At 48.1% G+C, this 27,239-nt stretch overlaps 1 protein-coding gene across 2 annotated transcripts in view; it reads right to left on the reverse strand.

The window, feature by feature from the left end:
- BDP1 (BDP1 general transcription factor IIIB subunit) overlaps window positions 1–27,239 on the reverse strand; it is a 1,097,554-nt gene that overhangs the window by 313,895 nt on the left and 756,420 nt on the right. For both annotated transcript variants that reach the window (XM_069224223.1, XM_069224213.1), the window contains exon 32: window positions 25,885–25,921. In XM_069224223.1, the coding sequence (XP_069080324.1) occupies window positions 25,885–25,921 (37 nt within the window). The remainder of the gene's footprint in view (window positions 1–25,884; window positions 25,922–27,239) is intronic.

Genomic DNA, 27,239 nt, shown 5'->3' on the forward strand with positions numbered 1-27,239 from the left:
GGCAGCTGAGAGGTGATGAATACAGGGTCCGTAGGAGGCGCCTTATACTTTTTGTCCACTCTAGGCGTTACTGCCCTACTTTTAACTGGTTCCTTGAAGATCTCCTTTGCATGGCGTAGCATGCCTGGGAGCATAGGCAGGCTTTGGTAGGAGCTGTGGGTGGAGGAGAGGGTGTTAAATAAAAAGTCATCCTCTACTTGTTCAGAGTGTAGTTCCACATTATGGAACTGTGCTGCTCTAGCCACCACTTGTGAATAGGCTGTGCTGTCCTCAGGTGGTGATGGCCTAGTTGGGTATGTGTCTGGGCTGTTATCAGACACTGGTGCATCGTACAAGTCCCACGCGTCTTGATCTTGGTCATCGTGGCTCATGGCGGTGTGAGCTGGCGAATGTGACGGGGTGTAAGTTGGCGAAGCCGGAGTTACAGGTGGAGGCGAGGGAGGAGGTGTTACCTTCTTTGCTGTCTGTTGCTGAGGAGCCTCTAGTGCTATAAACTGAAGTGTTCTCTTTCTTTTGACAGGTGGAAGGGTACTGATCTTCCCTGTCCCCTGCTGAATAAAGATACGCTTTTGCGTGTGATCCACTTCAGTGGATTGCAGTTCCTGTTCGAATCTGTGTTTTTTCATTTGTGAAGACATAGAATGCTCTTCAGTATAGGAGCCTGAAACTGGGTCTGTTGGTGCTTTTTTCGGCTCCGAAAACCCTGTTGTTTGTCTTTTCGGCTCCGAGGTAACCTTCCTCTTCTTTTGTGCCGAAAAATCTTGGCCCCTATGGTCTTCGGCGCCACTGTTTCGGCGTCGATCCGTGTCGACACCGAACTCTCGGTGTCGATGCTTCTCTTTAGCACTCTCTCGGTCCCGAGGAGGCTGCGTGCCGGTGTCTTGACCGGAGTCGGACGATCTCGACACTGAATGGGCCTTTTTCGGTGCCGATTGTTGGTCACCAGTAATTTGGGTTGAGCCATGGCCGGTTGGCAGTGGCGTCCCCTGGGCCTTTTTGCCTTTTTTAAGTTCTGATCTCGACGTCTTACTCACAGTTTTTGTATTGTCGAGTTCGTCGGAGTCTGAATCCTGGATGGAAAAGGATTCCTCCTGTTCCTCTTCTGTCTCGAACTGTCGATGCTCCTTTGGCGTGGACGCCATCTGCAGTCTTCTCGCTCGACGGTCGCGCAGAGTTTTTCGGGACCGGAACGCCCGACAGGCCTCACAGGATTCTTCGCTGTGCTCGGGTGACAGGCACAGGTTACAGACCGAGTGTTGGTCCGTATAAGGATATTTGTTGTGGCATTCAGGGCAGAATCGAAACGGGGTCCGTTCCATCGACGTTGTTCTCCACGCGGTCGGGCCGACTAGGCCCCGACGGTGTGCCGAAATCTACCCCGAAGGGCACCGAAGCGCTTCGATGTTCAATGTGTCGTCGTGTGTGTCTATCTCGAACCGGATCGCAACGATACCGTCGAAAATCTTCCGTTTTCAGCTATCTTTCTGTTCCGAAACTCGGAGCGACAGGAACACGTCCGAACCCGATGGCGGAAAGAAAACAATCGAAGATGGAGTCGACGCCCATGCGCAATGAGCACAGAAGGAGGAGTCACTCGGTCCCGTGACTCGAAAACACTTCTTCGAAGAAAAACAACTTGTAACACTCCGACCCAACACCAGATGGCGAGCTATTGCAGAACATGTGTATCTACAGCGACAGATGCCATCGAACATATGATTACAATACAATACAATACTGAAGAATGGATCTGAGGGTCCTATTTTTATACCAGGTGTCCCCTTTGAAGTAGGAAATGCTTGTAGGGCTTTCCCCAGCACAGTTTCCTGCTTCAATGCCATGGTCCCAGTCTGTCTGGGATAAAATAGACTAGTGTGAAATCCTCTGTATCTGAGTAATGCCTTTGAGGTGCAAGTGTTGTAGGTGAAGGTTCTGCCCTCATTCTGCCAGAGATAGCCCATTCTGACAACATATAGTCCCCTTATTGTGATACTGTCTGGAAGGAATAAACAAAGGCCAACTGCCAACTACACCTCATCATGTGACCCAGAAACACGTGACAGGCACCAAATGGTTGGGACAAGAAAATATAAACTTTTTAAAAGTGGTATTTTCAGAATTGTGGCTACAAGTCTGACTTCAGCATAAAGGAGTGTTCTAAATTACAATTCCTTAGACACCAAACAAGACAAAATATTACCACTTATTAAATGTAATAATAAGGTAGCCCAACGTTATCCTATGTGAGAAGTAAGCCTTACTATAGGAAAAAATTAATTTGAGAGTTTTTCAGTACTAGGAGATTGTAAAATTTAACAACGCATTTACTACCTTTTACAGACGATGCAGCCAGCCGTAAGGGCTGTTTAGGGCTTAACTTAGGGGAAACATTTATATATTAAAAGGAAAGGTTTAGGCCTGGCAAAATGTTTATTTGGTCAGGTGAAATGGCAGTTTAAAACTGCATACACAGGCTGAAATGGCAGGCCTGGGACATGTTTTAAAGAACAAGTTACCTACCTTTGCTAATAAATTCTCTGGTAGAGACATATTCTGGTTGCAGATTCTTTACCTTAAAATTTCCCTCAAGGCCTGAGTTTGAATCTGGAGATTATTCTTCTAGTAGTACCCTTGCGTGCCGTCAGGTGGCATCAGTCGACTCCGCATCAGTCGTTGGTGTAATGGCTGCCGCATACGACATCGCCAGTCATATATAGGTGCCACCCTGGTGTGCTAACGTTAGTTTCTTTTCACAATTTTTCACACCAGAAGCACTGAGCCATGAAGAACACTGACTCAGGTGCACCAGAATTAGGGCCAAAGTCCCTGACCCTGGAATTCAGTTCGCAGAGTGGGGAGGATGGGTGGGTCGGTAAGGAATCTGCAACTAGAATATGTCGCTACCAAATAATTTGTTACTGAAGGTAAGCACTTGTTCATCTGATATAGAGTTCTAGTTGCAGATTCCTTATCTTACAATAGATACCCAAGCAATACCATCCCAGAGGAGGGTCTGCAAACCAAGATCATACTAGGAAGGTCTGCAGGACCGAGCGGCCAAAGTAGCCGTCCCTTTGGATCCCCCTGTCCAGGCAGGAGTGTTTAGTAAACCTGTGCAAGGATGCAGACGTTTCTGCCTGGCAGATGGCCAGGACTGGAACTCCACGTGCTAACACAGTGGTTGCAGCTGCTGCTTTGGCAGAATGAGCATGCAAGCCCTCCGGGGGTTCCTTCTTAGCCAACGCATAGCATGTTTTAATGCAGAGAACCACCCATCTGGAGATGGTTCTCTTCTGGACAGCCTGACCTCTCTACACACCCTCATAGCCCACAAAAAGATGATAGTCCACCCGGAACTCTTTGGTATGATCAAGATAGAATGCCAACTTTATTTTTGGATCCACGCTGTGGAGTCCCTCCTCTTCCTTAGAGGGATGTGGGTGGCGCGTAAAAAGTAGGCAAGGTGATTGATTGGCCTACATGAAAGGGCGTGACCATTCTAGGCAGAAAAAGATGCCTTAGTAGGAAGCACCACCCTGTCAGGATTGATAAAGATGAAAGGCGTCTTTGAAGAAAGAAGCTGCAGCTCACTCACTCTTCAAACAGAAGTGATAGCTACAAGGAAGACTGTTTTCTAAGTAAGCAAGCGTAGTGGACAGTTGTGAAGTAGCTCAGAAGGAGCACACATTAGGTAGGTAAATCCCAATGGGGCATTATGAATGGAGCAGAAAGAGAAGGGTAAGGCCCTTAAGAAATCTTCCAACAAAGGGAGATTTAAATAAAGAGGGTTGATCAGGTAATCAAAGGAATGCCGAGATGGCAGATAAATAACCCTTGAGGGTGCCCAGAGCAAAGCCCTGCTGGGACAGAGAAAGGACAAACAAAAGAACCTAAGAAAGAGGAGTGGAGGGGTGTTCAACAGACTTGTCTTTAACCCATGCCCTAAATTTGTTCCATCTACAGGCGTATACCATTTTGGTGGTGGGACGCCAAGATAACATTGCAGACTTCAGGCAGAAGGTCAAAAGCTGTAAACTGTTGCCGCTCAATCTCCGCACAAGAAGACGGAGACTGGACAGGTTCGGGTGGAGAACTGCCTCCTGCTGCTGCGACAGAAGATCCTCCAGAATGAGCAGACTAATCAGAGGATCTGTGGCCATGCTCAAGAGCTCAGGATACCATACTCTTTGTTCCCAGTTTGTAGCCACAAGAATGACTTGGGCCCGGATGTTCCTGATCTTCTTGAGAACTCTAAGCAGAAGTGGTATTGGTGGAAAGGCAGTCACTGAGCAAGTCCCACCTTGGAAACTCCAATGAGCAAAACAACTGACATTGCACATTCTCTGCAGAGATTAACATATCGAACCAAGGCTCTCCCCACTGCTGAAAGAGACCTTGCACCACCTCCGCTTGGAGAAGCCATCCGTGATCGACCAGGCATTGACACCTCATCCGCTCTGACATTCAGAGAGCCTGCCAGATGTTGAACCACCAGAGATATGCCCTGATGTTCCACCCATGTGCAGATGTGGAGAGGCTCCTGACAAACGGTCCACGACCCCACCTCACCTAGTACCACATTGCGGTGGTGTTGTCCGCTAACACTTGCACCACTTTCCCTTTGCGAGAGGGAAGGAATGCTTTCAGTGATAGTCTGATCGCCTTGAGCTCCAAAAGGTTGCTATGGATCTCAGACTCCACAGCAGACCAGATGCCTCTGACCTTTGCCTCTACAATGTGGACGTCCCATCCCAGGAGTGATGCATCTGTCACTACAGTTGCATCTGGTTCGGCAAGGGAGAGGTATCTGTCTCTGACCCAATCATTGTTTGAAAGCCACCATGCAGATCTTGCTCAGTCCCCTCCGAGATCTGGACCATGTCGGAGAGATTCCCACGATGCTGCGCATGCTCGAACTTCAGGTCCCACTGCAGAGCCTGCATATGTCATCTGGCATGAGTCACTAGAAGGATGCAGGAGGCCATGAGGCCCAGTAGCCTCAGAGTCATTCACACAGAAATCCAGGATAGGGGATGAAACATCGGTATCAAAGCCTGAATATCCTGGACTCGCAGCTCGGGAGGATGGGCCCGAAACTGCACAGTATCCAGAACAGCTCTGATGAAAGGGAGCATCTGAGAGGGTCAGGTGTTACTTCGCCACATTTATAGTGAACTGCAGCAAATGCAGGAGGTCCGCCATAGTCTGAAGGTGGGAGATGACAGCCTGGGGCGAGCTAGTCTTCAACAGCCAGTCGTTGAGGTAGGGGAAGACTGAAACCCCTCACCTGCGCAGATGAGCTGCAACCACTGCCATCACTTTGGTGATAAGGCCAAAGGGGAGCATGGTGAGTTGATAATGATTGTGCCCTACCACAAACCTCAAGTAACATCTGTGGGCAGGCAGGACGGGAATATAGAAATAAGCGTCCTGTAAGTCCAATGCTACCATCCAGTCTCCAGGGTCCAGTGCCGATATGAACTGAACAAGAGTGAGCATTCCGAACTTCTCCTTCCTAGAGATTGAGGGACCAAAGGTCAAAGGATAGGGCAAAGGCCCTTGCCCTTTTTGGGCACCAGAAAGTTTTGGGAATAACAACCATGACCTACTTTTGGCACAGGGACCCTTTCTATGGCTCCCTTGGCCAAGAGAGCCGTAACCTCATGGCGGAGAAGTTCCAGGTGATCCTCCATCATCCAATCGTAGTATGGCGGCATGTCAGCAGGGGTAGTCTCAAAGGTGAGGGAGTAGCTGTAGGAAGCTGGCCTGGAGTGTGATGGGTACCTACGTTGTTTTCACCTTATACTAGGTCCAGGTGTCCCCTATTTGTGAGGTGTAGACAGTGTCTAGGAAGCCAGGGCTCTCTAGAGATGTGTTTGAGCAGCCAGGACATATCTAGGAGACATGCAAAGCTTATGCAATACCACTAAAGTCCCACAGCACTTACACACATGAAAGAACCACAGTGTTGCAAAAACAAAGGTACTTTATTATGGTAACACAAACACTAAAATACCATATAGGCATTACTCCACTAGGAGGTGAGTAAACATACCAGTATATACATTAGAAGTCAGTGATTAGCATAGAAAACAATAGCAAATAGTAAAGCAATAGAAAATAGTGAAGGTCCTGGAGGGAGAAAAACCATATACTAGGTAAGTAGAATGTGAATGGCAGTCCCCCACCCAAGGGAGTAGGGAGGAGCTGGTGGAAAATAGGAACCCCAAAAGGTAACTACCAGGGTTACCCCCAGCGACAAGAAAAGAAGCGGTAAGTACCCGGTTTTCCCCAAACCCACAGGAGAACTTTGGAACCTGACTGTGCAAGAAGGACTGGAAGAAACCAAAAGGTGGATTCCTGACAGAAGAGGACCTGCAAAAGAAGGGGACCAAGTCTAGTTCGAGTTGGAGTGTTCTGCTGTGGCAGGAGCCACTATCCACCCTTCTGTGGATGCAGGACCAGTATGGCAACTGTGGAGTGTACAATGTCCTAGGCAACCAAATTTAGAGGGAGAGAACACAACACAATCACTGGGGTCCAAGTTAGCAAGATCCCAGTGAAAACTGCCTAAGCACACCTATAGCAGGCAAAAAGTTGGGGTAACCATGCCAAAAAGAGGATACTTTTCTAGAACCACAACCCAAAGTCATGCTCCGATTACTGGACCATGAACCTGAAGGCTTTGAGGGAGCGGTCCCTAAAGCTGCTTGCTGCCCGGAGCCTGGCTCCTCATCGCTCCCGATTTCAGTCGAGAGGAAGGTCTTGAAACCGCTCACGGAGCCATCACCACCACTCTTCGTCCCACTCCAAATCTTCGAATCACTCAGGTAAGAAGAAGTTGTTGAAGAAGCACAAGCGTTCTTTGACTTCACCCCGTAGGTCAGATGATGCAAAGCGGGTGAAGGAACGCTCTCACTCTAGTACTCTGTCTTCAGAGGCCATTTCTTGGTCGGGTCCGTGCCTCCCCAAGTTTCTGGGAGCCAGAGCCATCCCTGACCAGTTACAAGAATTTTATGAGGCCATGCGCCTCACCTTTGTGCAGTCTGGCCCAGACTTTGGCCTCCGCTCCGAGGGGCCCCCAAGTATCCATTTCTGGATCCGGCACCGGCATCCATCTACCGATATGACCTTCCCTGACCACAGTTCCGGCATTGACTCTCTTGACGTCGTCTGAGCCTTCGGGCAGTATTGATCCCATACTCACTGCCTACTCCGAGACAGAGCTCGAGCGGCATCGCACAACTCCGATTCCGACTTCGGCTGGGACTCTGGTCCCCAGATTGGAGGCTGACTCTTATTCCTATGGGGATGACTTTGGTGAGGGTATGGAGGGGTCGCTGGACCCTTAAGAACACCTGCTAGAAGACCCTATGGACTGGGCTCAAGAACTGGGTGGAGCTAGCGGTCTGGATACTTCCCCTGATGCAGGTATGCTTTCTACCCCTACAGCGGCTATGGAAGAGGGGGCATCTTACTCCAGAGAGGTGTGGAAAGTGGAAGAGGTCTTGGGTCTCGAGCTGCCTTCAGTGGCTGTCAGGACTCACCTCCTAAGTTAGGTGCTTCAGCCTGGGGCTGCCACATCAGAACTCCTTTTGCCTTTCAAGTAAGCCCTCACAGATGTCCAGCTGGGAACCTGGTCCAAACCCAGCAAAGGGGTTCCTGTTAATAGGACACTAGCCTGCCTGTGCCTAACAACCCGTCTTTCCTGGCCCAACACCCCACCCATAGAGCTTGGTTATCCAAACCTCAACGCCCCATGGCGTTTCTCTTCCACTCCCCCAGACAGGGGATCAAAGAGGCTGGACCATCTTAGGAAGAAATTGTTCTCTTCCCCCAGCTTGACGTTGTGATCTGTCAACACCACCAGCCTTTTGGGCCGTTACACCCATCCATTATAAGACACAGTCATGCAAGTGCTGCCCCAGGTACCAGAGGAGGCCCGGACCATTCTCCCTCAAGCTGCTGCTTTTGGGGGGAGACTCAGCGAAGTTCACAATCAGAAGTGGGCTGGATATGACAGACTCTCTGGTCAGACAGGTTGCTTCGAGTGTGACCTTGAGACGCCATGCCTGGTTACGAACACCTGGCTTTTCAGGGGATGTTCAATCTAATCTGATGGACATGCCTTTTGATGGCACCTGTCTCTTTGGGGGCAAAGCAGATCCGACTCTCAAGTACTTTAAGGAGTCACGTGTTAACGGGCCTGTCCCTAGGCCATGCTGCTGCCCCTCTCTCCCTTCCGTCTGCTTTTCGTCCCTTTTCGTGGCAATGGAAGGGGCATCCAACTATGTCTGTTCCCTACCAGCCACACTGCCGCACATGCTGCTCAACATCTGCATGGCCAGGGATGCAGGAACCAGCGGTCTAGCCATTCTACCCCCCCAGCCTCCGAGCCTTCCTGATCTGGTGCTTCCCCACCAGGGACCAGTCGGTGGCGGTATTCGTCATCACCTGCACAGCTGGAACACCATAACGTGAGATAGGTGGATTTTGCAAATAGTCCGAAGGGGCTACTGTAGGAAAGTACCCACTTTTTGGCATGGTTACCCCCACTTATTGCTTGCTGTCAGTGTGTTTTGACTGTGTTCACTGGGATCCTGCTAACCAGGACCACAGTAACTGTGCTCGCTCCCTCTAAATTTGGTTGCTTAGGACTTAGCACATCCCACAATTGGCATATTGGTGCCTGCCTGTAAGTCCCTAGAATATGGTACTTAGGTACCCAGGGCACTGGGGCACCAGGGGTTCCCCTTGGGCTGCAACATGTATTGTGCTACCCTTGGGAGCCCATGCAAAATGTGTTTGCAGGCCTGCCATTGGAGACTGTGTGAAAAGGTGCAAGCTCCCAGTAGGAAAGTCACTCTGTTTGGCATGGTTACCCCCACTTTTTGCCTGCTATCAGTATGCTTAGACTGTTATCACTGGGATCCTGCTAACCAGGATTGTGTTCTCTCCCTCTAAATGTGGTTGCCTAGGAATTTGCACACCCCGCAACCGGCATACTGGTGCCCTCTTGTAAGTCCCTAGTGTAGGAAGCTGGCTCTGTATATACCATATCAAAATGAGATATAGTGTGCATAGAGTTCAGGGGTTCCCCACAGGATTAACAGAGGCTAAAGTAGATAATACTAATGCTCATTTGTGGTAGTGTGGTCGAGCTGTTAGGCTTATCAGAGGGAATAAAGGAAGCACACACTCAATGACTAACTCCAGGCCAATGCTTTTATATGGCAAAAATATGTTACTTTAATTCTAGAACCACATCCAGTTTGCAGGTAAGTACATTTGTAAGTAAGTACCCACTTTGTTTCAATTTGGCACGCTAATTGTCTTTCAAGAAAATAGCAAATATCTGTTTTAAAAGTTGACAGTCAATTTTCAGAAACAGTTCTGGGGGAAGGAAAGTTAGTACATTCTGAGGTAAGTACAAGACTTACAGTTTCAGTCTCCGGGGGATAGGATGTCCCCAGTTTGGGGTTCAAGTTAACCCCAAACACCCACCACCAGCAACACGGGCCAGCTGGGTGCAGAGCTCAAAGATGAGGCAAGATTTAAAATTGAGTCCTATGGAGACTGGGGCACTCGGAATCAGGACTGCTTGCAGGTAGGTACCCGCGTCTCCAGATGGCAGAACTGGAAGGGGGGGTTTAGGTGAGCCCCAGAGGGGCCACAGGTCAGCACCAAACATGCACCCTAGGTGGCGCAGAGGAGGCCGGGTGCCGGGTGCAAACACAGCATTAGGCTCCCAGTGCTTCTCAACAGGGGGACCCCAGGGGACACAAAGATGCTTCAGGCTAGGTCCAGGGGGTCGGTTACAAAAAAACCACAGACCGGCCAAGGAGGAGGGCCACCAGCTGAATGTTGATGGACCAGTGGATGGATTCCCCAAGGCCAGCAGGCTGCAGGTGCATGGGTTCCTTTGGGCAACGGGAATCTTCGTCCGGTTCTCATGTGGTCAGAAGGGTCCTCCGGATTTAGACAGCAGGCACCGTCGTGTGGAGAGGAGGGGTCAACCCAGGGTGGACACTAGGTCAGAATCACCTGGGGATCAGCTCTAGTCGGTTGAGTCACCTGGACGCGGGCCGTGGGTCTCAGGTGCAGAGTGGGCAAGACTTGCGGATCGAGGGTGGTTCTGGAGTCCTTTGCTGGAGTTTCTTTCTGGACAGGGCTGCTGTCCATGGGACATCTTGGTCCTCTTGTGTGCAGGCAGTCCTCTTGAGGCTTTTAAGAGGTTGCTGGTCCAGCAAGATACCTTGCTTTTTTGTAGCAGGGCTTCAGAAGCTAGAGACAGGCCTGTAGTGCTGGGGCCAAGTCACATGGTTTCTTCAGTCTTCTCTGCTGGGGGTCAAGCTTAGCAGACCTTCTTTCTTCTTGTCATCTTCTTGAGGTTGCAAGGAATCTGACGAGCTACGTTCAGGGGAGCCCTTAAATCCTGGAATTAGGGGCGTTACAGGGGTCAGAGGACAGTAGCCAATGTCTACTGTCTCGGAGGGTGACTACACCCTTTCCGGAGTCCACTCCCCCTTTGGGGAGGGGGACACAGACCTAACCCTATTTCCCCCAGTCCTCCAAACCAAATAGAGGATTTTGCAAGCAGCAGGTCACTACAGCTCCGAACACCTTAGGGGTGGTGCTAGCTGAAGTAGTCACTCCTCCTTGTTTTTCCTAACTTTCCTGACAGACTTGCTGTCAAATGTGAGTCTTGGTCTGGGGGGGGGGGGGGCAGGAATATCCACTAGCAGGAGTGCCCTGGGGCATTGTAACAGGTTTGAGGCTCACCACCAGGTTGTTACAGTTCCTGCAGGGGGGAGGTGTGAAGCACCTCCACCCAGTGCAGGCTTTGTTTCTAGCCACAGACACCACAAAGGCTCTCACCCCATGTGGTCAGAGACTTCTCTGGAAGTGGCAGGCTGGCACAGACCGGTCAGTCCTGCACTAGACGTTTGGCTATAATACAGGAGGGGCATCTCTAATATGCTCCCTGGGTAAATTTTTCAAAAAATCCAACACTGGCATCAATGTGGGTTTATTGTGCTGAGAAGTTTGATGCCAAACTTCATAGACTTCAGTGAAGCAATTATGGAGCTGTGGAGCTCGTAATGAAAAACTCCCAGACCATATATTCAGTATGGCCACACTGCACTTACAATGCCTAGGAACAGACTTAGACACTTTAGGGGCATATTGCTCATGCAACTGTGTCCTCACCTATGGTATAATGCACCCTGCCTTAGGACTGAAAGGCCTGCTAGAGGGGTGACTTACCTATGCCATAGTCAGTGGTTTGTGGGCATGGCACCCTGAGAGGGGTGCCATGTCGACTTTGTCTTTTTCTCCCCACCAGCACACACAAGCTGCAACGGCTATGTGCGTGGTACCCTTGGTACCTTTTACAAGGGACTAAGGGGGGGGGGGGGGGCAACCATGCTAAAAAGGCACTTTCCTACACCTAGTATATGGTACTCAGGTACCCAGGGCATTGGGGCACCAGGGGTTCCCCATGGGCTGCAGTATATATTGTGCCACCCATGGGAACCCATGCAAAATGTGTTTGCGGGCCTGCCACTTCAGCCTGCGTGAAAAGGTCAATGCAGAGAAAGTGGAAAACAAGAACAGGAAAACGGAAACATGTGTGCTAAATTAGTCGCTCGACCTGGAGAAGAGGAACTCCTTGCCGCATTTAACGAAGTGAGGGACAAGGGATTTGTCCAAGGCGAGAATTACGCAGAGGTAAAAATGCCATCTCTTAAGATACATGAGAAGAAAAAAGCACCATGGTGCATTCGATACCGCAGTGGCAGTGACCCAGTGAAAAATGTGTTTAGTGAAATATGCACAGCTCTAACGTCAGTGACATGTCCGAGCGCAGATTTATCTTACCACAGTAGCATCAATGTGGGGGTCAGCATATGCTCCAAATACTCCAACTCAGACAGAATACAAGAAGGCCCTAAAGGCTCGTCATTAGGCCTCTCAGCACCCCGGGCATATTTTTTGAGTGTGGAACATCGGCATACTTTAAACTGCCGGCAGGGTGGCGAGGCAGCTGCTACCCGGCGTTGGAATTAATTTGCATTCTACATGTGGCAGATCCATCCCAAATAGTAAAAGCCCCCCCCCCACAGGATGTGCAGAAAAAGCACTCCCTCTTGGATAGATAGGGCTATAGCTGTAGGTGTATTGATGCCACCATTAGGGGTCGTGCATTCAGAATATCAAATACACAAATTAGCAGGATTAGTGAAAAACTTGGTGAGTTCCACAGCTGCGGCCCTGGGAAATATTACTGAAGAACTAACAGATATGAGAGCTGTTGTGATGCAAAACAGACTTGCGTTAGACATCATTCTTGCAAAAGATGGTGGTGTATGTCACATGATCCATCAAGAATGCTACGTATATATACTGGACAACAGTGTCAAAGTAAGAAGGGGAATGGGGGAGATAAAGAAGGTAGAAAAGGGGGCAAAGGAAGTGTCAGATCTAACAGATGTAGGCGGAATATAGGGGGACATTGCTGCATGGTTCCGTGGTTGGGGATCATGGCTTATAGAAGTGTTGGTGGTAGGGATAGTGGCGGTAACAACATTGTGTGAGCTGATAAGGGTTTGTCCTTCCTTCCTGACTATACTGATTAAGAATATCTGTCGCAGGGATACTGCACATCACTATCAACCAGGCAGTAAGGGCAATGCTGAGGGTGACGACCCTATTGAAATGACACCCATCCACCACGAAAGTTAGGTTGTCAGAGTATCAGAGGGCGGAATGTGGAACCGCATTCTCCCAGGACCCATTTTGGGCCTATGATACCCAATGACAACTAGGCCTGTTTCTGCTGAACAACTTATAACCTATTGCAAACTGTGCTTTTGAAATGTTTTGATGTAGCTTGGAACGCATCATATTTGCAAGGCTTGCTATTTTTACAGCCATCATGACACAAAATCGATTGCTAGCTGAAGCAATCTTCCTTCTTGAAAGTACCATCCTGTGCACTTATTGTTTCTATTTATGTTTATAGAGATATCATGTGATATTAGACACATAGAACATATTATGCAAGTTCCAGTCTGTGATTTATTATCCATATATGGTGCGTTATGAAGAATTAAAGATAAACAACTTTAGCAATCTTGCAGAAATGATGTTACATCAATGTCAAGAACCACTGAAATGTACGAATTTGCTTGTGGTTTAACGATATATAAGATCATGTATTACTTCCTTATTCAGACTGTTCCAGCTTGATCTCTTATGCTGTTCAGTCTCCGTGTGCACGTAAATAAACTACTTTACTTATCTAAGGAGCAGGCTGGACTTTGGTGAGCTGATTTCGCTTCAACACCCTTTCACTACATGTCACCGCACCACATATCACTGTAAGTCACTCCTATGGCAGGCCCTCCTAGCCAGCTACATAATGGTAACTCCGAACCTGGGCATGTTTGCTATCAAACATGTCGGAATCATACCCCAATACTGTTGCTAGTATTGATTGTATGATTCCATGCACTCTGGGGGCTCCTTTGAGGACCCCCAGCATTGCTCCTACCAGTCTTCTGGGGTTTCCCAGCAGCCTGCGCTGCTGCCACCGTTCAAACAGGTTTCTGCCCTCCTGCTGCTTGACCGGCTCAAGCAGAGGAATGGGAAAACAAAAGATTTCATTTGGAAGAGGGAGGCAACATGGCTTGGAGTGGGTAGCCTCCCTAACCCACTGGTGTGCTCCGAAGGGCACATTTGGTGCCCTCCTTGCATAAACCTATTTGCACCAGTCAAAGGAACTACAGTCCCTGGTTTGGTGCGAAACTGGATAATGGAAATCGGAGTGAAAACTTCCCCGTCCATCACCACACCAGGGGTGATGCCCGGAGCTTCTCCAGGTGGCCACTGCATTCTGCCATCTTGAATCCAATGTGGGCAGAGGCTTCTGGTAGTATCTGAGTGGCCAGGTCAGGCAGGTGACATCGCAGCCCCCTCCTGATAGGTGGTCACCCTGCTAGGTGACCAGTTCCCCTTCCTGGACTCCTTACCTTAGGGTCTCCCTCCCGGGTAGGTCTTGACTTTTGACGTGCAAGACTCCAGCAGGACTCTTCTGCATCGTTTATTTAGTCTTCTGGCCACTGGGACTGCAACTGGACCCTCCAGGAATTGACGATCTGCAACTCCAGCGAAGACTCTGCTCTGCAACATTGTTTCTCCGGCTCCTTCCAGCAACTGCAGAATTTCCCCAGCTGTGCATCCTTTGAGGGAGACGAGTCTTCAGCCTGTTGAAGAAGTAAGAAGGAATCTCCTTGGAGTGAAGGAGTCACTGCCCTGCATCCGCAGGCACCAACTGCAAAGATGACCGTCTGCGCGGGTCCTCTCTCCTCCGTAACTGCGTGGATCCTGCATCACAGGTGGTGATCTGGAGATGTCTCCTTTGTCCTCTGTACCAGTTTTCCGACTTGGAAGACTGTAAGCCCTTGCCTCTCCTTGAAGGACAGTACCCCTCTGCACCACGACACTTGCAGCTACCAAGGGTTCTTGGGTCCTCCTTCAAGGGATGTTCAGGCTCAGTGTAGCCCCTACCTCCAGCGTTCTTCCCTGCAAAGCATAGTATTCTGCCAGCTGCTCCAGCCCCATGGGACTCCTCTTCAGGTGTGCTGAGTGGGCCTCACTGTGACTTCTGTGCCTGCTGCCCATGGGTCGCCTGTGGGGGATGCCTCCTTGTCTTGTGTCTCGCCCAGCTGCTGAGAGTCACCTAAGATGTCCCTCCTTGGGTCAAGTCCCCTGGGCCTTGCTGGTCCTCTTCAGCCTTGCAAAACCTTCTTTTACAACTCTTGCATTTGTCAGGAGTTGTTTTTGGTTTTCCAACACCACTGACTGACTGCATCACGACTGCCAATGTGGGACATCACTTCTGGAACTTCTACTCTCCTACTGTGCTGCACTGCTGGACTTGGTTCACTTCTTTTAAAGGTCCTCTTCTGTAAGGAGACATCTTTGGTTTCTTCCAGTCTTGTCTGGAACAGTCCTTTTCCAAAGTTCTCCTGTGGGTTTGGGGAAAAAACAGGTACTACCTCTTCTGTACCCTGGTTCTTACATTTGTGGGGTTCCTAGTTCCTACAGCGCCCCTCTACCGATTCCACTTCCTTGGGTGAGGGACTATCTTTTACATTCCACTTACTTAGTGTATGGTTTGGTCTCCCCCTAGGGCCTTCACTATTTACTATTGTTTTACTATTTGCTGTCGCTTCTATGCTAATCACTGACTTATAACGTGTACATAATAGTGTGGTTCTTTCATGTTTAAGTACTGTATGACTGTAGTGGTATTGCATAAGCTTTGCATGACTCCTAGGTAAGTCTTGGCTGCTTATCACAGCTACCTCTAGAGAGCCTTTGCCTGGTATAAGATGATAACACCATAGGTACTCACCACACACCAGGCTAGCTTCCTACAGGGCCAACATCATAGGTGTCCACCACACACCAAGCCAGCCTTCTACAGTGGTCACACTCCAAGCACCACAAAAAGGGATGCATCACTGACAAGTGGTGACAGGAGTCGCAGGGTTTGAAGATGGACTTACGGAAATAAATCTCGAAACGCCAGGAGTCAAAAAACCTTGACAAAAAGTCGAAAGGCCAGTGAAAAGCAACTGTAGGGTAGCTCTTTTCCAGATCTATGAGTAGATTGCTGCGGAAAGAAAAGAACTGACGCCAGTGTGGCCGAGGTGGAGCCTATATATGAGCCTATATATGACCTGCAACGTCATATCCGACGACTACGACACCAGCGACGGACATGGAGTCAACTGGCGCCAACTAACAGTGCGCATGGGTACTGCTCGAAGTAAGATTTTCTTACCTTAGACTTTCCCACAGACGTCAGACTGGATCTGAAGATTTTTCTTCGAGCTGTATCCTTGCGCGCCGTCAGGTGGCGTCGGTTGACTCCGCGTCTGTTGTTTGCGTCGTGGTCGCTGTGATGATGTCGGGTTCGTACATAGGCACCGCCTTGGCGTGGTGATGTCTGTTTCTTTTCATGACTTTCGACGCCAAAGCGCAGAGCTGCGAAGAACACTGAAAATGGTGCGTCAGAGCGGAGGCCCTAAAAAGGGAATCCCTGTCCCAAGAAATCAGTTCAGAAGCGGGGAGGATGGGTGGGTTGATACGGAATCTGTAACTAGAATATGTCTCTACCAGATAAATTGTTACCCAAGATAAGTAACATGTTCATCTGACTGAGACTCCTAGCTGAAGATTCCTTACTTAAGAATAGATATCCAAGCAATACCATCCTCGTGCTGGGCTGTGAACCAAGATCATCCTGCAGGACCAAAGTAGCCATGTCTGCAGACCTGACTGTCCAGGCAGTAATGTCTTGTGAACGTGTGCAGAGAGATGCCCACGTTGCTGCCTGGCAAATATCCAGGACAGGAACTCCGCATGCTAACGCTGTGGTAGCAGCAGTTGCTCTGGTGGAGTGAGCGCACAAGCCCTCAGGGGGTTGCTTCTTTGCCAAAGCTTAGCACATTTTGATGCTAAGAAGCACCCATTGGGAGATAGTACGCTTCAACACAGCCTTCCCCTTCTTCACACCCACATATCCAACAAAGAGTTGATCGTCCACCCAGAAATCTTTAGTACGATTGAGGCAGAACGCCAATGTTCTTTTTGGATTCAGACGGTGGAGTCTCTCCTCTTTATGAGAAGGATGTGGGGGTGCTTAAAAAGTAGGCAAAGTGATGGATTGGCCTACAAGAAAAGGTGTAAGAACCTGGGAAGGAAGGAGGCCCTCGTACGAAGCACCACTTTGTCAGGGTGGACAGACAAAAATGGAGGTTTGTAAGAAAGAGCTTGAAACGTACTCACTCAGCGAGCAGAGGTGATGGAAACAAGAAAAGCAGTTTTGAGAGTAAGGAGCCACAAGGGACAATTAGGCAATGGCTCAAAAGGGACACACATTAAATACGTGAGGACAAGGATGAGGTTGAGGTCCAACTGGGGCATAATAATTGGGGTGGGAGGAAACAAATGGGTGAGTCCTTTAAGGAATCTACCAACAATAGGAGACATGAAAAAGAAAGGTTGGCAATCTAAGAAAGACTGAGTTAGCCGATAAGTAACCTTTAAGGGTGCCCAAAGCAGAGCCCCGCCCGGGACTAAAGAAAGGATGAACAAGATAACCTCAGAGAGAGAAGAGAGGGGATCAGCAGACTTGTTGGCACATCATGCCACAAATTTATGCCAGCGAAAGGCGTACACTGTTTTTGTGGAGGTGTGCCTGGCTGTCAAGATAATGTCACAGACTTAGAGGTGGAAGGTCAGAACTGTCAACTGCCACCGCTCAATCTCCAGGAATGAAGGCGAAGACTGGACAGGTTTGGGTGGAGGACCTTCCTCTGTTGCTGCGCTGGAAGATCCTCCCAAAGAGGAAGATTTGAGGATCTGTGGCCATGCTCAGTAGCTTTGGATACCATACTCTTCGTGCCCAGTCCGGACTCACAAGGATTATTGGGCCTGGTTGTTCTTGATCTTTTTCAGAACTCTGGACAGAAGTGGCATAGGTAGAAAGGAGGTCTGAGTTCCACCCGAGATGAAAAGCGTCAACGAACAAGTGCCACCTTGGAAACTCCAACGTGCAAAACAGCTGACATTGCACGTTCTCTGTGGAGGCAAACAGATCTAACCAAGGCTCTACCCAGTGCTGAAAGAGGCCTTGCGCCACCTCTGGATAGAGATGCCATTTGTGATCGACTATGTATCGACAGCCGAATTTGTTTGCTCTGGCATTCAGAGTCTCCGCCAGATGTTGAAACACCAGGGTAATGCCCTGATGTGCTAGCCACGTCCAGAGGCGCAGAGCCTCTTGATAGAGTCCAGGACCACCTCGCACTGTGTGTTGCAGTATCATATGGCGGTAGTGTTGTCCGTGAACACCTGCACCACTTTACTTTCGAGAGAGGGAACAAATGCTTTTAATACAAGCCTGATCTTGCGGAGCTCCAAAAGACTGATGTGGAGTCCAGACTCCACCGGAGATCAGTTACCTCTGATCTCCGCCTCTCCCATGTGCCCGCCCCAACCAGGCAGTAAGGGTAATGCTTGGGGTGACGCATCTGTCACTACTGTAATCTCTAGTTAGGGAAGGGAGAGAGATCTGCCGTTGACCCAAATCTTGATTCGAAAGAGACAACTGCAGGACTTTTGCAGTCCCCTCCGAGATCTGGACCATATCGGAGAGATTCCCCCAATGCTGTGCCCACTGGAACTTCAGGTCCCACTGCAGGGACCGCATATGCCACCAGCAGGATGCAGGAGGCCATGAGGCGCAGCAGCCTCAGAGCCATTCTCACGGAAACCACAGATACAGGCTGAAGCCTCGGAATAATAGCCTGAATATCCTGATCTCGCTTTTCAGGAGGATAGGCCTGAAACTGCACTGTGTCCAGAACAGCTCAGATGAAAGGGAGCATCTGAGAGGGAATCAGGTGTGACTTCGGCATGTTTATAGTGAACCCTGGCGTGTGAAGAAGGTTTGCTGTAGTCTAAAGGTAGGAGACAACTTTCTGGGGCATGTCCGCCTTTACTAGCCAGTCGTTGAGGTCGGGGAAGACTAAAACCCTTAACCAGGGCAAATGAGCTGCGACCACCGCCATCACTTTTGTGAACACCCGAGGGGCCCTGGTAAGGCTGACAGTGAGCACGGAAAAATGAAAGTACTTGTGACCTACCATGAATCTCAAGTAACATCTGTGGGCAGGCAGGGCAGGTATATGGAAATAAGCATCCTGCAAGTCCAACGCTACCATCCAGTCTCCTGGGTCCAAGGCAGACGGGACTTGAGCCAGATTGAGCATTTTTAACTTCTCCTTCTTGAGGAAGAGCTTGAGGGACCGAAGATCTAGGATAGGACGTAGGCCCTTGTCCTTTTTGGGCACCAAAAAGTAGCTGGAATAGCAACCACAACCTACTTCTGGTGCAGGGACCGTCTCTGTGGCACCCTTGGCCAAGAGGTCCATGACTTCCTCGCCGAGATGTGCCAGATGATCCTCTGGTAAGCGGCTGTAGGATGGAGGCATTGCCCCATCAGCAGTCTTGAAGGGGAGGAAGTGGCCCCTTCGGACGATCTGCAAAACCCACCTGTCTGTTATGATGGATTCTCAGTGGGGAAGGTGATGGTGAATCCTACCTCCAACTGGTCTGAGATGGGGGAGACGGACTAGGAAGGCTTGGAGGCTGCTGCAGGGGTGGGGTGCACTGGACAGACCTCCCTGTCCCACAAGCCAATGGGATTACGCATCCCTCGCTACATAAAGGCTGAGTAGCATGGCTGGCACGGCGGCTGGGAAAGGGATGCAACAGGGTGCTCCTTCCGTGGCCATGGGCTAAAAAGAGGACTGTAGTGGACAAGGGTCAGTCGAAAGGCCAAGGAGGGACCGAGCCATAGCCCTGGACTCCTTCAACCTCTCAAGCGCTGAAGCCGCCTTGTCCCTGAAGAGATGGGTGCCATCGAAGGGCATGTCCATAAGGATTTGTTGGACATGCTCCGAAAAACCAGATGTCCTCAAATAGGCGTGGTTCCTCAAGGCACTGTTGCTGCAACCGATTTATCCAGAGAGTCAGTCGTGTCCCGCTCACATCGAATAGTGAACTTCGTTGCATCTCTCCCATCAGCAACAGCTTGAGATACGATGGCCTGGGCCTCCTCCGGGATCTGCGGCAAGACTTGCGCGACCATATCCTACAATGAATGGGTATTGTGGCCCAAAAGGCATGCGGTGTTCACTGACTGCAATGTCAGAATGGAGGAAGAAAACATCTTCCCAAGTTGTCCCAGTCTCTTTGATTCCTGATGTGGGGGAGCAGAAGGGAATGCGCTAGAAGAAGAGGAAGCCTGAATCACAAAGCTTTCAGGCGTGGGGTGTTGGGACAGGAATTTAGGGTCATTCGGGGCGGGCCGATGGCAGCGGGCGATTGTCCTGTTCACAGGATCCCCTGTGCTGGGTCTGGACAAAGTACCCAGAAGGACATCGGTGAGGGCTTCATTAAATGGGAGTAGAGACTCTGAAGTGGAAGCCCCAGGCTGAAGCATCTCCGTCAGGAGTTTAGCCCTGATTGTTAAATAGGGCTATTCGAGGCCAAGGACCTTAGATTGGGTAGGAGGCTCCCTCCGCCGTAGCCATGGTAGGAGGAGAAAGATTGCCAGTGTTTGGAGAAGTATCCTGACCACTGGCCTCGCCCAATTCCTGTGCCCAGTCCATGTTAGGGTCATCTAGCGGGAACTCCTTCAGTTTGGCAGTGGTTGCTCCGGCTCCCAGAAACTCGGAGAGATGCACAGCAGACCCAGAAATAGGCTCTGCGGACGGATGCCTTGACCGGAAACTCCGGGAGGTGCAGAGCGGACCCAGAAGTAGGCTCCGCGGACAGAGGCCTTGAGCATCAACGCTCGTCCCACGATGCATTGGCCAAACGACGGGGTGAAGTCGAAGAACATCTACCCCTTCTTCGACAACTTCTTTTTCTTACCCGAGAGACCCGAAGACTTTGAGGAAGACTCGTTGTGGTGACTCCGCGAGCAGTCTCACGAACTTCCTCTCGAACGAGACCGGAAGTGATGCGGAGTTAAGCGCCAGGATGCCATGAGCTTTAGGGACCACTCTCTCAAAGCCTTCTGGTGCACGGCCCGGCACTTGGAGCACACTTCGGGTCACGGTTGTGCTCCAAACACCTTAAACAGACACTGTACGGATCCGTCACCGACATCATGCAGTGACATTCCTGGCATGGTTTGAACCCGGTCTTCGGGAACATCCCTTGATACACCAAAAGTCACCAAAAAAACGAATTTGGCAAAAAAACGGCCATGGTAGCTCTCTCTGTATCAGTGTGTGACACAGAAAGAAAAGAACTGACGTCACGGTGCCGGGGCTGCACCTATGTACGACCCCTGGCAACCATGAAACCAATGATGGATGCAGAGTCGACCGACGCCACCTGATGGTGCACAAGGGTACAGTTCGAAGAAAAATCTCCAGATCCAGTCTGATGCCTGGGGGAAATTCTAAGGTAAAGAATCTGCAACCAGAAATCTCTATCAGATAAAGTGTGCGTAGTCCTAAGAGCCAACAAAAACAGGTTCAGAAACGGAAATGGTGTACCCAACCGGCAGTTTCACTTCATTGTACTGGATTTCAGGCTTGTCCTGCATAAAGAAGGATTTTTCCTCACAAAACACGAGAAAGTCCATTTTCAGAATGGGACTTAAAAACGTTCTTCAACTTCTCTGCTTTCAGGTCCAAATGTGGCCAACCTACGGGTTGTACCTGATTAGGGCCCCACTGTGGTCAGTGTCAAATTGTGATCCTGGTCTACCGCAACCACTGCATGTAACTATGCGTCTTGGAGGGTTTTTTCTTAGATCTTTTAAAAATTCGGATCTCTATTTTTTTATTGGATTTTTGTCATTTAGTAGTCCTTTTATTCTATTTTTATAAATTGAAATGGGTTTTTTATTATTTTGGGTTTTCGACTTTTTAACAGTTTGGAACATCTACATGTTTTACACGTTTTCCTTAAGTAAAGCCTGTCTCCTCTGTGCCATTACTAATTGTGGTGAACACCAACTCACAACAATTAATGTTTCACTTTCTCACAATGTGTTACCCCAAAAAAGCTGGCTACAACACTAGCAAAGTTTCTAAAGTATTTAAATGTGTTATGACAGCCTCTTATGTCAGCAATCCAAATTTATCTTTACAGTCTATCACACACAACGTGATGACTCTCAAACTTCCTTTTAGACAACTCCTTCGTCATCAGCAGTACTAAAAAGCTCTCATATCTCACCTCTACCTGTAAAATAAATCTAACCTACTGGAATGTCTTCTCAGCAATAAATGATGAGCATAGGGCAAACATTTTGGCTTTTATTCACTACATGTCCCTGATCCAACCGCTCTGCCACTTACCCAATGTAAGGAAATACCTCCTTGGCATGGTTACCCCCTGGCTTTTTGCCTTTGCTGATGCTAAGTTATGATTTGAAAGTGTGCTGGGACCTTGCTGACCAGGCCCCAGCACCATTGTTCTTTCCCTAAACTGTATCTTTGTCTCCACAATTGGCACAACCCTGGCACTCAGGTAAGTCCCTTGTAACTGGTACCCCTGGTACCAAGGGCCCTGATGCCAGGGACGGTCTCTAAGGGCTGTAGCATGTCTTATGCCACCCTGGGGACCCCTCACTCAGCACATGCACACTGCCTCTCAGCTTGTGTGTGCTGATGGGGAGAAAATGACTAAGTCGACATTGCACTCCCCTCAGAGTGCCATGCCAACCTCACACTGCCTGTGACATAGGTAAGGACCAATTGCTACACTGTAACCATGATGCCCCAAGGCTATCTGGATCCCCTGTCCCCATTTTAATGTTTGCTGACGACACTTTATTAATCTCGAGGACACCCATGGGCTTGCAAAATGAACTGGATGCTTTTTATAATTTCTGTTTTACCAGAGGTCTTGAAATAAATCCAACAAAATCAAAATTCATGGCTTTTAACCCACATAAATCGTTTAGGGGGAAAATGACCATAGCAGGCCAACCAGTGGAGAGAGTCAGCCAATTTGACTATCTGGGGATCAGGCTAAGTGATGACCAACACTGGTCTGCGCAGATTGGGAAAAGTCTGACAGTACTCAGGCAGAGGTCAACAGTGATAGGGAGAAATATTGCTAATACCCTGGAAGGGGAGATATCACCCGCCATTACTGTTTATAAAGCAGCGGCAGTTGCAGCTTCAATCTATGGCGCTGAGCTTTGGGGATACACTAACTCTAGGTGTTTGACTACAGTAGAAAACCGTTTCATACGGAATTTCTTGCGGCTACCGATGAGTACCCCTCTCATCCCCCTTAGATTTGACCTAGCCTTAAACGAGATCCATAACAAAATTGCACTAAGACCTCTCATGTATTGGGTTCGTCTTTGGACTTCGGAGTACTTGTCTACTCTCCATGTAGCACTAGATGAGTTTCTCACAGGTGACTGTGCATTAAAGATTCCTTGGTTTAGACACATCAGAGAAATGTGTAAACTCCTCAAGATGGAGGAGGTGTGGAGTACCCCTCACGATTTTACCAAGGATGAAAAAGAACGTGTAAAAAGGTGTTACTGGGAGAATATCTTGGCTCAAATCTGGCCTGAAAAGACCGTACAGTTCCTAGACCATAAGTGTAGCCCAAGATTTGAGGCCTATATGGACAATGTAAATCCTCCCTATACTAAAACACTTTTCATTAAATTCAGATTAGGGACCCTCCCGCTCAAGACATTTACAGCACGATGGAGAGCGGAGGATAGTAACTCAATATTTTGTCACTATTGTCAAAAGACAAGAGAATCACTCGCGCATTTTATGTTTTTTTGCCCTAGATATTTGGTACCTAGGAAGAAGTGGATTGCTCCGTTATGTAGGTCAGTGGGGATTAGGGAATGGAATACAGCATTACGCTTTTTGACAACTGACACAAATGACAAAATAGTTTTCCCAGTTGCAAGATTCCTGCAAAGTGCATGGGCTATAAGAACCAGAGAATTGTTATAATTGCATGTTTTAACATATTGGTCTTAGATTATATTTATTTAGCATAACAAGTTTTAACTGTTTGGAGTTAAGATATAATGGCCTAATAATTGTATATTTAATATTTTAGGATTTTTAGATTTTAAGAAAAATAGTTGTTTTGCACTGTTTTCAATAACTATGTGATCTTATAACTTATTTAGCTTGTTCATTTATGATATGGTGTTCTATTGTTTACTTTTATGGCTTATAGCCAAAATAAAGTTACTATTTGGTTTGGTAAGTCACCCCTCTAGCAGGCCTTACAGCCCTAAGACAGGGTGCATTATACCACAGGTGAGAGCATATGTGCATGAGCACTATGCCCCTACAGTGTCTAAGCAAAACCTTAGACATTGTAAGTGCAGGGTAGCCATAAGAGTATATGGTCTGGGAGTTTGTCAAACACGAAATTCACAGTTCCATAATGGCTACACTGAAAACTGGGAAGTTTGGTATCAAACTTCTCAGCACAATAAATGCACACGGATGCCAGTGTGCAATTTATTGTAACATACACCCAGAGGGCATCTTAGAGATGCCCCCTGAATACCCACCCGACTTCTAATGTAGGCTGACCAGTTTCTGCCAGCCTGCCACACACCAGACATGTTGCTGGCCACATGGGAAGAGTGCCTTTGTCACTCTGTGGCCAGGAACAAAGCCTGTACTGGGTGGAGGTGCTTCTCACCCCCCCTGCAGGAACTGTAACACCTGGCAGTGAGCCTCAAAAGCTCACCCCTTTTGTTACAGCGTCCCAGGACATACCAGCTAGTGGCTGGAGGAGATAATGAGAAAAACAAGGAGTCACCACCCACCAGTCAGGACAGCCCCTAAGGTGTCCTGAGCTGAGGTGACCCCTGCCTTGAGAAATCCTCCATCTTGAGTTTGGAGGATTTCCCCAATAGGATTAGGGATGTGCCCCCCCTCCCCACAGAGAGGAGGCACAAAGAGGGTGTAGCCACCCTCAAGGACAGTAGCCACGGGCTACTGCCCTCCCAGACCTAAACACACCCCTAAATTCAGTATTTAGGGGCTTCCCAGATCCCAGGGTAATTATATTAGTAGTTATTGTACTAGTCCCACATTATCATCAAACTTCAAAACGATGTTGTGTGGACTGATAGGCCTACTTTTGTGTACTTTAATAGGTACATTGTCTTTTTAATAAACCCTTTGATAATAACAATGTAAAACAGGAAACAGAAGTGTAATTTTGGAAATGTCTTTGTTACAGATGGATTTAATGTATTGTGCCTCCAAGCAAACAGGCTAAAATTTGAAACCCATTTCTAGTGATAAAGAGATTTCTCACTTTTCTCTGGTGCCTTTGAATTTGTAGGCAGCTAAACAATGAAACATTTTAAAACTGCACACTTTTGGTTAGTCCTTTTCTTGTGACTGAATGGCCTTCTTGTCTTTATTACATCCTGCCTGGGAACACTTTGGTCTCAATGTGTTTTTTTTAACAGAGGGCAGATATTCTGCTCCTACTGATGTTAGATCTTCCACTGCAGTGTATAACAGGGACTATTTTCTCTTTCTGTGCCTCCGCCTATCCCCCAACCCTTCCTCTTCATTAAAAACCAACTATTCCCCAAGCGCCAGCTGGTCCCATTAAACCTCCTTCCGTTTTGCTCATGGCTACTGCCATATTCGTGGGCGGCCATCATAAAAAAAGTTTAAGTCATTCAAAGAGGTTCCCTGGATATGAATGCTCATCCACAGCATGCATCTTTGAATGGCTTTGCTTTACAAATATGAAAATCTATCCATAGATACAGCCAGGGATATGCATACATTCATGGCATCCATCTTTGAATACATTTTTCCTAAAGGAGAAGGCATTTTATTTAAAGATAGCAGTCACACGTGCAAGCACGTCAGACACCAAAGGGGAAAACAAGCATTGGAAAATCTAACAGATTTATTGGGTGAGACCTAATATATTTGACAATGCCTGCTCATAAATGTTGGGAGATACATTGAACATTCTTGTGTTGTGCATCTATTGAACAAAGTATTTGGCAAAAAAATAGATATTTACATTCAGGAAAAATAAAACCGTGATAATCTGACAGGAAAATGCAGAAAAGTGCATATTTATCCTTCACACACCAATGTTTGGACTCTGGAAAATGTGCTTATGTCAAGTAGGGGAAAGGTTTTCCTAAACTATAAATATACAAAAATAACAATACACATATGTTCCCCAATCCCTCAAAGTACACATTTCCAGGTTATATGTGTGTTGAAATCTGTTCTATACCTTGTCCTTCGTCCGTACACCTTTCTTGGATCACATTCTAGAGGAAATAAAGGAAAAAGGTATTTAGCTTAACTATATATTGGCATAATAAAAGAGGCCACAAGTGCACTAATTCTGCTAAAGGGCTGTTTTGCTCTTCACAGCAACTCAATCCTCCGCTTCCCATAGTTCGCTCCTTCCACATAAGATTCGACATGGCCCTGTGGTTTAGGTATTTACCACCCACGTAATACGATTACACCGAGGAGAGGTATTTACCAACTATATCAGAATTTTAATGGCATGTTTCCCTAGGGGATTTTAGCAGGTTTGGCCTGCCAAACATTACTTGCAGAAAAATGCAGGGAATGAATGTAAAACCCATAACTCCAACTTGTGCAATAATAAGAGGGCATCACACACCAGGTTTTAAAAGGGCATTCATAAACCGGGCATAGACTGTCACAATGGGTACCAAGTAATATTTCAGTTAATGAGAGTGTGAATTGTGCAGCGCTTTCAAAAACATACACCAGATATTTAACAATAGCAAGGGTTGGTTAAATATAATCAATTCTGTTCCTAAAAACCACCAGCTCTACACGCAGCATAGTATGTTAATTGAAAGTGCACCATAGTATCCAGTTTAGAAACTGCATTTAGCACCATGCAGTTGACAAAGCTCTCCAACATCCTGTTAATTGCTACGATGTAAATGAAAAGTTATTTAACTATGATAGATACCTAATCTTCAGCAGGTTCCTCATCAACACCCTGCCCAGCATTCAGGCTGATTCATGAAGATTTTTCCGCAATTCCTATTCTATTTGCTTCCGATCGACGGCACAGTTGCAGTGCCAGCCAGCCAGCTGTGAGTTGTCCTTCAGAGAAGAGGCAAAGCCCGCTCATAAAGAGGTCAACTGAAGAGTGAGGACCTCCCAACTAAAACAAATATTTCACTGTATAAGGAGGGGGCAAGGCCTTGCAAGGGGCAGAGACTCATGCCGAGAACTACCCAAGAGTCACTTCTACCCCCTCATCCCATCATGTTTCTGTGCCCTTTAGTGCTATGAGGTGCCCTAATTATAAGAAGTGTTAGGGCTGTGCGAATCCTGCAGGACACTTGGGTATCCAACACACAAAAATAATGTTCGAGAAGCTTGGATTCTCCATCCTGTAGATTCCTGGTCAAGACCCACTGCCAGAGCAGCATCACAGAGGAGGAAGGGATGGTCCCGTCAATCATCAAGCACAACAGCCGCAAAAAGTACAGGCTGAAGTGAGGAGCTCATGAGTGAGTGAGTGAGCAGTCGCTGATGAGGGAGTGTGGAGACAATTGCAAAATACAGGTGGTACATGAAGTGAATGAGGCTCTC

Source organism: Pleurodeles waltl, chromosome 1_1 (assembly GCF_031143425.1).
Source record: "Pleurodeles waltl isolate 20211129_DDA chromosome 1_1, aPleWal1.hap1.20221129, whole genome shotgun sequence".
Lineage (NCBI taxonomy): Eukaryota > Metazoa > Chordata > Amphibia > Caudata > Salamandridae > Pleurodeles > Pleurodeles waltl.